The sequence below is a fragment of the Ylistrum balloti genome, unplaced genomic scaffold, assembly GCF_031769215.1.
Source record: "Ylistrum balloti isolate Yb309-2 unplaced genomic scaffold, AGI_CSIRO_Ybal_v1 Utg369826, whole genome shotgun sequence".
NCBI classification, from domain to species: Eukaryota; Metazoa; Mollusca; class Bivalvia; order Pectinida; family Pectinidae; genus Ylistrum; species Ylistrum balloti.
The window spans coordinates 218,716-231,710 of record NW_026781991.1 but is presented as its reverse complement, the minus strand read 5'-3'; the positions used below and the strand labels follow the sequence as shown (position 1 = coordinate 231,710).

Below are 12,995 nucleotides of genomic sequence, written 5' to 3'. Positions count from 1 at the left end.
TACAAACCAGATCTTTGATTATTATTATGATAAAACACTTGTTAGTATAGTCTCTGTTAATAGATCTTTTTACCTTCATTCTTACTAAAATATTAAGTAATGCTGCAGCTAAAGCTTAAAGTACATCACAGTAATAAAAATTATGACATATTTCTCCTTTTTCTGCATCCTTTCTCTCCATAAAATAAAAGTTCCATCTTATAATAACAGACTATTCAATTTACTTGAAATACATTAAGTATTTGATACAACGCCTTCAAACTTTTCTTCATTTGTAGACTTAATCACAGCTCTGCACTTTTAATTTTCACTCATATTTTCAAATCTATATATTATTCCACTTTCATATGTGCTGTGTGGCGGTTACCATTTATGTTATTTTCAGGATTGATTGGTTTAACGGTTGAGTTAACAGGCTGTTTTACCCGATTACGCAGGAAATCACTCTTCAGCAGCCTCCAGAAGAGAATAATGTTTATAAGAGACATACAAGTCATAGACATTGTTAGACATTTGAAGTAAAACTTTGGGACTCTGTCAAATTCAATGTACATTCCAACCAATATTCTAACGTTGGAGTAACCTCGAAATACAGAAAACGTTCCTATATTACAGAGGCACACAAGTTTATAAAATGTAGAGTTATAATCAACCTTCATCATCTGTAACAACTTTCGTGTATGCAGGAAAAAGCTGTTTATTTCAGCCATTAGTGCCAAAACGTTATAGCCGATGCACAACTTCTGTTGGAAATTGAACCAAAACATGGACGCCACCTGTGAACAAAGACATGTAAAAAACGCTAGTCCTATTTTCATTTAGAAATCTAAATATGGGACAGAAAATAACAAACCCAAAAAACGAATGTATCAAAAATATTATTTCATTTCTGAATCTCCAGGTCTCTAAGAAGACATTTGGAAATTACAGAGAAGATGAACATAAACAAACACAACATTCACCCTAACATTATTAGTCTATGTTGCTTGTATTACTTCACAATCAAGAGAACAATCCATACCATGAAATTCTGTGTTAGACATTACCATTCTCTGTATTCCCTGACTGGGAGTATGACATGTATATATTCCCTGACTGGGAGTATGACATGTATATATTCCCTGACTGGGAGTATGACATGTATATTCCCTGACTGAGAGTATGACATGTATATATTTCCTGACTGGGAGTATGACATGTATATATTCCCTGACTGAGAGTATGACATGTATATATTCCCTGACTGGGAGTATGACATGTATATATTCCCTGACTGGGAGTTAACATGTATATATTCACTAATTGGGAGTATGACATGTATATATTCCTGGATTCGGAGTATGACATGTATCTATTCCCTAACTGGGAGTATGACATTCCCTGACTGAGAGTATGACATTCCCTGACTGAGAGTATGACATTTATATATTCCCTGACTGGGAGTATGACATTTATATATTCCCTGACTGGGAGTATGACAAGTATATATTCCCTGGTTGGGAGTATGACATGTATATATTCCCTGACTGGGAGTATGACATGTATATATTCCCTGACTGGGAGTATGACATGTATATATTCCCTGACTGGGAGTATGACATGTATATATTCCCTGACTGGCAGTATGATATGTATATATTCCCTGCCTGGGAGTATGACGTGTATTTATTTCCTGACTGAGAGTATGACATGTATATATTCCCTAACTGGAAGTATGACATTCCCTGACTGAGAGTATGACATTCCCTGACTGAGAGTATGACATTTATATATTCCCTGACTGAGAGTATGACATGTATATATTCCCAGACTGGGAGTATGACATGTATATATTCCCTGACTGGGAGTATGACATGTATATATTCCCTGACTGGGAGTATGACATGTATATATTCTCTGAGAGTATGACATGTATATATTCCCTGACTGGGAGTATGACATGTATATATTCCCTGACTGAGAGTATGACATATATATATTCCCTGACTCGGAGTATGTGACATGTATATATTCCCTGACTCGGAGAATGACATGTATATATTCCCTGACTGAGAGTATGACATGTATATATTCCCTGACTCGGAGTATGACATGTATGTATTCCCTGACTGAGAGTATGACATGTATATATTCCCTGACTGAGAGTATGACATGTATTTATTAACAAAATATTTTTCATAAAACTTACAGCAATATGATGGATGGTGACCTCCCAATTTTGACGTAGTTTTTTGTTGATCAGCATATCAATGGAATCATACAGAAAATACCCTGAAAAACAGGAAAGAGAATATAATTAAGTAGGTACTAAGTAAGAGCCTATGTGATCAATACCATGAGATATAAAGTAGGCTGATTTAAATCAATAAGTTATCAATAACACTTTTTAGTGTTTTCATTTTCTCAAACAAGAAATTTTGTGTCAGTATGTTAATGCTACTTATGTATACCTTATGATAACTTTAACAAATCAACAGGTTGGAAGTTCACAATCCATTCTGTTAAAAGGTTTTGACAAGCCACTTCTATTTATCACATACACTGTATGCAATTTATTAGTTTTTGTCGTGGTCTACTCTTATCCATCTTGAATTTTCCAAACAATTAACCCAAGTGCTCACTGGAATTTTACTGAACAGATTTTTCACTACAAATCAGATAAAACTATGAAGATATTTCTCTCCATTCTGTACAAAAATTTTAAAGGTACAACATGAAACCAATGCAAATCATGTGTAATTTGAAGGACTAATCAGGCACTTCCAAAGAAACAGCGTTTTTTCTCTCAAATAAGTTTTAAAATTAAAATCAAACAAGTGTCCAAAAGAAATATTCAAAAGAAATTTGCCATAAAAAAAAAGAAAACCCAAGTGACCCTAAAGGAATCCTGTGCCTGCCATTGTTTGACCTTTATTTGTTCTTTGAAAGTTGGATTTTTCCCTTCTTTTCTCTCCTCTTCTGTGTTTTTGCTCTTAATGATAAGGCATTTGAACGTTCCCTTACAGAAATAGCCATGATAATCTGTACTTGCCAAATTCAAAATGGTCGCTTGAAAGCCATTTTGTTTCTTCTGATCAGTCCAAAAATCAAATGAGTACAAGTAGAGATTAATAGAACATCCGTTTGAAATTTGAGAGATATCCATTCCGTACTTCTTAAGAAAATCGGATAACAATTTTCACTAGGTGAAATCTAAGATGGCTGTCTATCTGCCATTTTGCTTTTCTGATCAGTCCCAAACTCAAACAGGCACAACTAGGGACCATGAAGAACCTATACATAAAATTTGAGAAAGATCTATGCTATTTTGCTCAAGAAATACTAGGAACAAACTTTCAAAGTCAAAATCCAAGATGGCTGCCTGTTGGCCATATTCGTATTCTGATCAGATTGAAAACCAAACAGGCTCAACTAGGGATCAAGGGAACATACACCTGAAATTTAAGAAAGATCTATCCAGTACTTCTCAAGATATACTGATAACAATCCTGCAAATTCAAAATCAAAGATGGCCACCTGTCTGTCATTTGGTTTTCTTGATCAGTCCCAAAATCGAGTGGGCACGACTACAGACAAAGAGCTTACTTAGAAAATGTGAGAGAGATCTTAAAGTACTTCTCAAGAAATAGCAACAACAAAAAATTGTTTAAGAACAGACAGACCAAACAGTCCAAAACACATGGGCACAACTAGACGAAGGGAAACCTACAAAGGAAATTCTTTAGAGAAGGAGCATGGAGTGTTTCTATGAAATTGTGATAACAAACTTTAAAGTCAAAATCCAAGATGGCCACTTGTCCGCCACTTTGTGTTTCCGATCTGACCCAAATCAAATGGGCACAACTAGGGACCAAGGGGAACCTACATATGAAATATGAGAAAGATCCGTCCAATATTCTCAAGAAATGGTGATAAAAAAATTGTTTACAGATGAACGATGGAATAAAGGTGATTTGAATAGCCCACCATCTGATGAGGGTGGGGGAAAAATTGAAATTGTCATAACTACCCAGGTGGCCAATTGTTGGCAATTTTGTTTACCATTCAGTCTGCGAAGTTAAGAGATCACAGAAACTTACATAGGAAATCTGAGACAGATCCATTTATGGTTTTCCTGAACAATTCTTCATAATCTTTCTGTTTATTCCAAGCAGTCTCAAAGGGTCTCAACACAGGGTCAAGTAGAGACATCAAATATTTCAAAAGAAAAAGTAACAAACAAGAACTGTTTTAGGAAGGACATTAACCTGAGGAATGGAAGGATGGATGTGATGGACAGATGGATGAACAAACAGATCATGTACCACAGACCAAGGATGATTTCAGATTAACCAGTTGATGATTATGGACCAAACAAATCCAGCTTTACGTACCTGGCTGTCAAACTAATTTCATTGTTACCTGACTATGTAAAAGCTGATATAAAATCTTTACAGCAAAATGCTTGATAATCTTAACAATCAAAAACTACTGATGATAATTAAAAATGTTGACCAGCATGGACTATTTGAATAAAATCCAAGCATTAAAATGATTATAGTTAAGCATCTTTCTGAACAGAATTGTGTAAACATACAACATTGATCAGGATGGCTACTTAATGATCAGAATGGCTACATAATCCCAAAACAGAATTTGTATCATCGATGTATCAAAACAGTTATTTCATGTCTTGCTAGTCAACAGTCTGAGTCAATTTTCCCTTCAGGCTGGACACAACATCTCAGGGAAATAGTAACTGTCAATCAATATCAAAGGCTCACTACAATTGTATACCACCTATCATATGGAGTACATGAATACTTACCTGTTGAAAACGGAATCATGAGAAACGTGAAGTAGTTAATATGAATAACTAGGTCATCAAACAACTCTGGATACATAACCAAACTGAAAATATACAAAAAGGAAATATATCATTTCTCAGACAATCACTGGACTGAAAATATACAAAACAGAAGTATCATTTCTCAGTCACTAGTTTTTCATAATGGACATGTTGTCATTTTAAGCTATAATAATTCTCTTGTGTATTGATGTATGTACATGAACACATATTTAGTGTATCTCAAAAGCAATCAATTCAGAGTATGCTTATAGGTTGAGATCTGACACTGTGATCAAGCTTTTACATCAGGTCACAGGTATGTTTCTCAAGACTATAGTAGGGATAAGCACTTGTTTTTATATGTTTTTTTTTAAATCTTTGCAAACTCTATGTTGATATATGGTAAGAGAGTGAGAGTACCACTTCAATGTTATGATCCTGGGATTAGATCCTAGAAGTTATGAATCCTCCAATATTCTTGTAGTATATAGTTTCTTTGTCTCTTCATGCTAAGCAAGCGGCTGCTCTTGCATGTACAAACTACAGTATATGTAGTCTGAATTATTCTGACCTATGAGCTTTTTTTCATTAGTGTGGAATCAATGGACAGACGACAGAAAAGAAAATCAACATAACATCTTTATAGTTCAGACTGAGCTGGTATATGATTGGTTGGAGTTTCCAACCTTTCTTCAGTTCTTACTGTATCTTTTTATGCTCTGCCATATAGACTTTACTTAGTGCACTTTATTGGCCATATATATATATATGTAAGTAAGTGAATTATATTGAATTCATTTAGTGACACATCAGAGAGACATACAGTTGAGTTCTGTGAGTTCTAATACCTATTTCTATACACTTAGTTCAAGACCAGCCCTACACATATTCCTCACCATTTGGCCATGCCAACCTCTGTTCCCTGGAAGTTCTACTTGATTTCTACAAGGATCTTTATTAACAATTAACTCAGAATTCTTTTTTGTTAAAAGTTTGGATGAAATCTGCCCTCAAAACTGTAGCTTCTGACACTTAACTGTGATATATCACTTCAAATTATCTCCTTTTGGTCACCAAGGGGGCTAGAAACACCTAAAATCTTAACCCCCATGACACCAAGATTACCTTTGAGATTAAGGTAAAGGGACAATGTTTGAGAAGTACAAGAACCGATACACATGTCTTTGATGACTGAAATGATGTTTCAATGGATTAGGGGTTGAGCTACATCTTGCATCAATAATGATATGAGCTAAACAGGAAGTAGGCTTCAATCACTGAATGTTAAAAAAAGTGTGAACATTCATTTGTTTTTCATCCTTGCATGGACTTTATTGATATAGATACGTAATCACTGTCATAATGGCATCATTTCACAGAACAACTTGTGATTTGTGATTGAATTACATCCTATTGTATTAACAATCACAAAGTCTATGTTGGTTGTACAAGGGAAAAGTTGCACATTCAATATTTGATTTTTTTGGGGCATAATGTAAAAGGAATGTTTCTTCCTCTATCCAAGGAAACAAAGTTGGTGTTTTATTGTTTTACATAACATGATATTACAATGAACATTCAGCTTAGTTCAAATCATATTTTACAGGTGTTTTCAAAGTGTTTTGAGTGAGCAGAAATTATTCCTTTTCTCTTGATGTTATATAAGATGTCTCTTGTTTATTGTGCAAATATTTATAATCAATAAAAAGAAAAAAACATACACATTAATTGTAGTGCATTTTCAAAATTCATTTCCTGTAAATTGGAGTCAGACACAATAAAATGGGTTGTGTAAATATTACCTGGTTTATTGAAGGTAATTGCTTGTCTTTGAAAATTGGTGGATGCGAAAAGATGCAATGTAGCTCTGTCCCAAATTTATTGTTTGCTAGTGTTAGATTATGAAGTGCTGGCATAGCCAATCACCAACCTGTGTTTCATAATTGACATCTTGGCCTGTGGATGTGTGTGGAAAGAAACAGTCATTGTTCCAGTCATCAAAGACTCAAAAGTGTACCATTTTGTGAAGTTCAATCCTCAAACCCAAAGGTAAATCCAGACCAGTGGTATGTTGTTTATATAATCATCAATTACATAAGGTATCAGCACACCCCAGCCTACCTGTCTCCAATCAAATGCATCTATCACATACTACTACATCAACAATTTTTAACTACATTGACTTAACATTAATGTTTATAGCTGCTCCTTATCTATATAGGAAAATTTCAAAACAGAAAATTGTCAACAGAATACGATCTATTATGTCAATTACTTTGATATACTAAAGTTGATCTGACCATCATTGAAATTCCATGTTTTACTGTCACCATCTAAAAAGTAATGATGATGACAGCACAACACCTAGAATTTTGATGATGCTTTCTAACAAGACATGTGACGCATGGAAACTGGCAAACATCATGCAAAATGAAAAGCAACGTCCTGTTTTCTCAGTGTGGAAGACAGATTTTTTACAAGCATGCTTGACAGTTGTAAGTCAGTTATGTCAGATTCGGTGTGATATTGTATTGCCAGTCATACACGTTTCTGAAGACAATTCTCCAATTTGCTTCCTTTATATTAAATGTGTCAACGTTGCAAAATTCAAAACTGAACCCACCAACATGCTGTGAGCTGCGATGATGAGAAATATTGATGATAAATGCTAAATAAATATTGTTTGCAATGACATAAGCGACATTTTTCTCCACACCTACGCTATGAATCACAGCTGTTCTCTATATATTAAAAGGCGAAAAACTTCTGTGTGATAGATATATGTGCTATCTTGATATGTCTCCTCTGGTTTAGTATGTCTGTGTGCTATCTTGATATGTCTCCTCTGGTTTAGTATGTCTGTGTGCTATCTTGATATGTCTCCTCTGGTTTAGTATGTCTGTGTGCTATCTTGATATGTCTCCTCTGGTTTAGTATGTCTGTGTGCTATCTTGATATGTCTCCTCTGGTTTAGTATGTCTGTGTGCTATATGTCTCCTCTGTTTTGGATGTCTGTGTGCTATCTTGATATGTCTCCTCTGGTTTAGTATGTCTGTGTGCTATCTTGATATGTCTCCTCTGGTTTAGTATGTCTGTGTGCTATCTTGATATGTCTCCTCTAGTTTAGTATGTCTGTGTGCTATCTTGATATGTCTCCTTTGGTTTAGTATGTCTGTGTGCTATCTTGATATGTCTCCTCTGGTTTAGTACGTCTGTGTGCTATCTTGATATGTCTCCTCTGGTTAAGGATGTCTGTGTGCTATCTTGGTATGTCTCCTCTGGTTGAGGATGTCTGTGTGCAATCTTGATATGTATCCTCTGGTTTTGGTAGTCTGTGTGCTATCTTGATATGTCTCCTCTGGTTTAGTATGTCTGTGTGCTATCTTGATATGTCTCCTCTGGTTTAGTATGTCTGTGTGCTATCTTGATATGTCTCCTCTGGTTTAGTATGTCTGTGTGCTATCTTGATATGTCTCCTCTGGTTAAGGATGTCTGTGTGCTATCTTGATATGTCTCCTCTGGTTAAGTATGTCTGTGTGCTATCTTGATATGTCTCCTCTGGTTTAGTATGTCTGTGTGCTATCTTGATATGTCTCCTCTGGTTTAGTATGTCTGTGCTATCTTGATACGTCTCCTCTGGTTTAGTATGTCTGTGTGCTATCTTGATATGTCTCCTCTGGTTTAGTATGTCTGTGTGCTATCTTGATATGTCTCCTCTGGTTTAGTATGTCTGTGTGCTATCTTGATATGTCTCCTCTGGTTTAGTATGTCTGTGTGCTATCTTGATATGTCTCCTCTGGTTTAGTATGTCTGTGTGCTATCTTGATATGTCTCCTCTGGTTTAGTATGTCTGTGTGCTATCTTGATATGTCTCCTCTGGTTTAGTACGTCTGTGTGCTATCTTGATACGTCTCCTCTGGTTTCCGATGCATGTGTGCTATTTTGATATGTCTCCTCTGGTTTAGTACGTCTGTGTGCTATCTTGATATGTCTCCTCTGGTTTAGTATGTCTGTGTGCTATCTTGATACGTCTCCTCTGGTTTAGTATGTCTGTGTGCTATCTTGATATGTCTCCTCTGGTTTAGTACGTCTGTGTGCTATCTTGATATGTCTCCTCTGGTTTAGTATGTCTGTGTGCTATCTTGATATGTCTCCTCTGGTTTAGTATGTCTGTGTGCTATCTTGATATGTCTCCTCTGGTTTAGTATGTCTGTGTGCTATCTTGATATGTCTCCTCTGGTTTAGTATGTCTGTGTGCTATCTTGATATGTCTCCTCTGGTTTAGCATGTCTGTGTGCTATCTTGATATGTCTCCTCTGGTTTAGTATGTCTGTGTGCTATCTTGATATGTCTCCTCTGGTTTAGTATGTCTGTGTGCTATCTTGATATGTCTCCTCTGGTTTAGTATGTCTGTGTGCTATCTTGATATGTCTCCTCTGGTTTAGTATGTCTGTGCTATCTTGATACGTCTCCTCTGGTTTAGTATGTCTGTGTGCTATCTTGATATGTCTCCTCTGGTTTAGTATGTCTGTGTGCTATCTTGATATGTCTCCTCTGGTTTAGGATGTCTGTGTGCTATCTTGATATGTCTCCTCTGGTTTAGTATGTCTGTGTGCTATCTTGATATGTCTCCTCTGGTTTAGTATGTCTGTGTGCTATCTTGATATGTCTCCTCTGGTTTAGGATGTCTGTGTGCTATCTTGATACGTCTCCTCTGGTTTAGTATGTCTGTGTGCTATCTTGATAACAGACACTATAGACTGACGTAATCTACAGGGTAACACACTAACCGTGCATGTTATCAACAGAAACTATAGACTGACGGAATGTACAGGGTAACACACTAGCCGTGCATGTTAACACAGAGACTATAGACTGACGTAATGTACAGAGTAATACACTAGTCGTGCGTGTTATAAACAGAAACTATAGACTGACGTAATATAAAGTACACTAGTAATACAGCCACTAGTGCATGTTAAAACAGATAGACTGACGTAATCTACAGAATAATACGCTAGCCGTGCATGTTAAAACAGAAACTATAGACTGACGAAATTACAGAGTAACACACTAGCCGTGCATGTTAAAACAGAAACTATAGACTGACGTAATCTACAGAGTAATACACTAGCCGTGCATGTTAAAAATTGAGACTATAGACTGACGTAATGTACAGATTAATACACTAGCCGTGCATGTTAAAACATAGACTATAGACTGACGTAATGTACAGAGTAATACACTAGCCCCGCCTGTTATAAACAGAAACTATAGACTGACGTAATGTACAGGGTAACACACTAGCCGTGCATGTTAAAACAGAGACTATAGACTGACGTAATGTACAGAGTAATACACTAGCCGTGCATGTTATAAACAGAGACTATAGACTGACGTAATCTACAGAGTAATACACTAGCCGTGCATGTTAAAACAGAGACTATAGACTGACGTAATGTACAGGGTAATACACTAGCCGTGCATGTTAAAACAGAGACTATAGACTGACGAAATTACAGAGTAACACACTAGCCGTGCATGTTATAAACAGAAACTATAGACTGACGTAATCTACAGAGTAATACACTAGCCGTGCATGTTAAAACAGAGACTATAGACTGACGTAATGTACAGAGTAATACACTAGTCGTGCATGTTATAAACAGAAACTATAGCCTGACGGAATGTACAGGGTAACACACTAGCCGTGCATGCTATAAACAGAGACTATAGACTGACGTAATCTACAGAGGAATACACTAGCCGTGCATGTTATAAACAGAGACTATAGACTGACGTAATGTACAGGGTAACACACTAGCCGTACATGTTAAAACAGAGACTATAGACTGACGTAATGTACAGGGTAATACACTAGCCGTGCATGTTATAAACAGAAACTATAGACTGACGTAATTACAGAGTAACACACTAGCCGTGCATGTTAAAACAGAGACTATAGACTGACGTAATCTACAGGGTAACACACTAGCCGTGCATGTTATAAACAGAAACAATAGGTAATGTACAGGGTAACTGACAGTAATGACGTAATGTACAGACACACTAGCCGTGCATGTTATAAAAAGAAACTATAGACTGACGTAATGTACAGAGTAATACACTAGCCGTGCATGTTATAAACAGAGACTATAGACTGACGTAATGTACAGGGTAACACACTAGCCGTACATGTTGATAACAGAAACTATAGACTAACGTAATGACAGGGTAACACACTAACCGTACATGTTGACAACAGAAACTATAGAATGACGTAATATACAGAGTAACACACTAGCCGTGCATGTTATCAACAGAAACTATAAACTGACCGAATGTACAGGGTAACACACTAGCCGTGCATGTTAAAACAGAGACTATAGACTGACGTAATCTACAGAGTAATACACTAGCCGTGCATGTTATAAACAGAGACTATAGACTGACGTAATGTACAGGGTAACACACTAGCCGTGCATGTTATCAACAGAAACTATAGACTGACGTAATGTACAGGGTAATACACTAGCCGTGCATGTTAAAACAGAGACTATAGACTGACGTAATGTACCTGGTAACACACTAGCCGTGCATGTTATGAATAGAAATTATAAACAGATGTTATGTTAAGGGTAACACACTAGCCGTGCATGTTATAAACAGAGACTATAGACTGACGTAATCTACAGAGTAATACACTAGCCGTGCATGTTATAAACAGAGACTATAGACTGACGTAATGTACAGAGTAATACACTAGCCCCGCCTGTTATAAACAGAAACTATAGACTGACGTAATGTACAGGGTAATACACTAGCCGTGCATGTTATAAACAGAAACTATAGACTGACGTAATTACAGAGTAACACACTAGCCGTGCATGTTAAAACAGAAACTATAGACTGACGTAATGTACAGGGTAATACACTAGCCGTGCATGTTATAAACAGAAACTATAGACTGACGTAATCTACAGAGTAATACACTAGCCGTGCATGTTAAAACAGAGACTATAGCTGACGTGATGTACAGGGTAATACACAAGCCGTCCATGTTAAAACATAGACTATAGACTGACGTAATCTACAGAATAATACCCGTACAGAGACTATAGACTAATATACACTAGCCGTGGATGTTATAAACAGAGACTATAGACTGACGTAATGTACAGAGTAATACACTAGCCGTGCATGTTATAAACAGAAACGATAGACTGACGTAATGTACAGGGTAACACACTAGCCGTGCGTGTTATAAACAGAGACTATAGACTGACGTAATCTACAGAGTAACACACTAGCCGTGCATGTTATCAACAGAAACTATAGACTGACGGAATGTACAGGGTAACACACTAGCCGTGCATGTTATAAACAGAGACTATAGACTGACGTAATGTACCGGGTAACACACTAGCCGTGCATGTTATCAACAGAAACTATAGACTGACGGAATGTACAGGGTAAAACACTAGCCGTGCATATTAAAACAGAGACTATAGACTGACGTAATGTACAGAGTAATACACTAGCCGTGCATGTTATAAACAGAGACTATAGACTGACGTAATCTACAGAGTAATACGCTAGCCGTGCATGTTAAAACAGAGACTATAGACTGACGTAATTTACAGAGTAATACACTAGCCGAGCGTGTTATAAAAAGAAACTACAGACTGACGTAATGTACAGGGTAACACACTAGCCGTGCATGTTATAAACAGAGACTATAGACTGACGTAATGTACAGAGTAATACACTAGCCGTGCATGTTAAAACAGAGACTATAGACTGACGTAATCTACAGGGTAACACACTAGCCGTGCATGTTATAAACAGAAACGATACGTAATGCCACACTAGCCGTGCATGTTATAAACAGAAACTATAGAACACACTGACGTAATGACGTAATGTACAGGGTAACACACTAGCCGTGCATGTTATAAACAGAGACTATAGACTGACGTAATTACAGGGTAACACACTAGCCGTGCATGTTATAAACAGAAACTATAGACTGACGTAATTACAGGGTAACACACTAGCCGTGCATGTTATAAACAGAAACGATAGACTGAGGTAATCTACATGGTAATACACTAGCCGTGCATGTTAAAACAGAGACTATAGACTGACGAAATTACAGAGTAACACA

At 36.6% G+C, this 12,995-nt stretch overlaps 1 protein-coding gene across 1 annotated transcript; it reads right to left on the bottom strand.

Moving 5' to 3' along the window:
* Positions 1–332: 332 nt before the first annotated feature.
* LOC132545099 (TLC domain-containing protein 2-like) lies at positions 333–5,554 on the bottom strand. Its single transcript, XM_060208767.1, has 4 exons — positions 5,532–5,554; positions 4,808–4,890; positions 2,189–2,271; positions 333–776 (listed from the first exon to the last, which is right to left on the bottom strand). Exons 1-4 carry the CDS (start codon positions 5,552–5,554, stop codon positions 333–335), a joined length of 633 nt encoding a protein of 210 aa, XP_060064750.1.
* Between the last annotated feature and the right edge of the window lie 7,441 nt (positions 5,555–12,995).

Bases quoted from the DNA above. Each gene is read 5' to 3' on its own strand.
- LOC132545099 (XM_060208767.1), bottom strand. From the start codon at position 5,554: ATGGCAGAGCATAAAAAGATACA. The intron at 4,891-5,531 runs GTAAGAACTGAA...GTATATTTTCAG, and splicing joins GCAGAGCATAAAAAGATACA to TTTGGTTATGTATCCAGAGT. The intron at 777-2,188 runs GTAAGTTTTATG...CTTTGTTCACAG, and splicing joins TCACCATCCATCATATTGCT to GTGGCGTCCATGTTTTGGTT.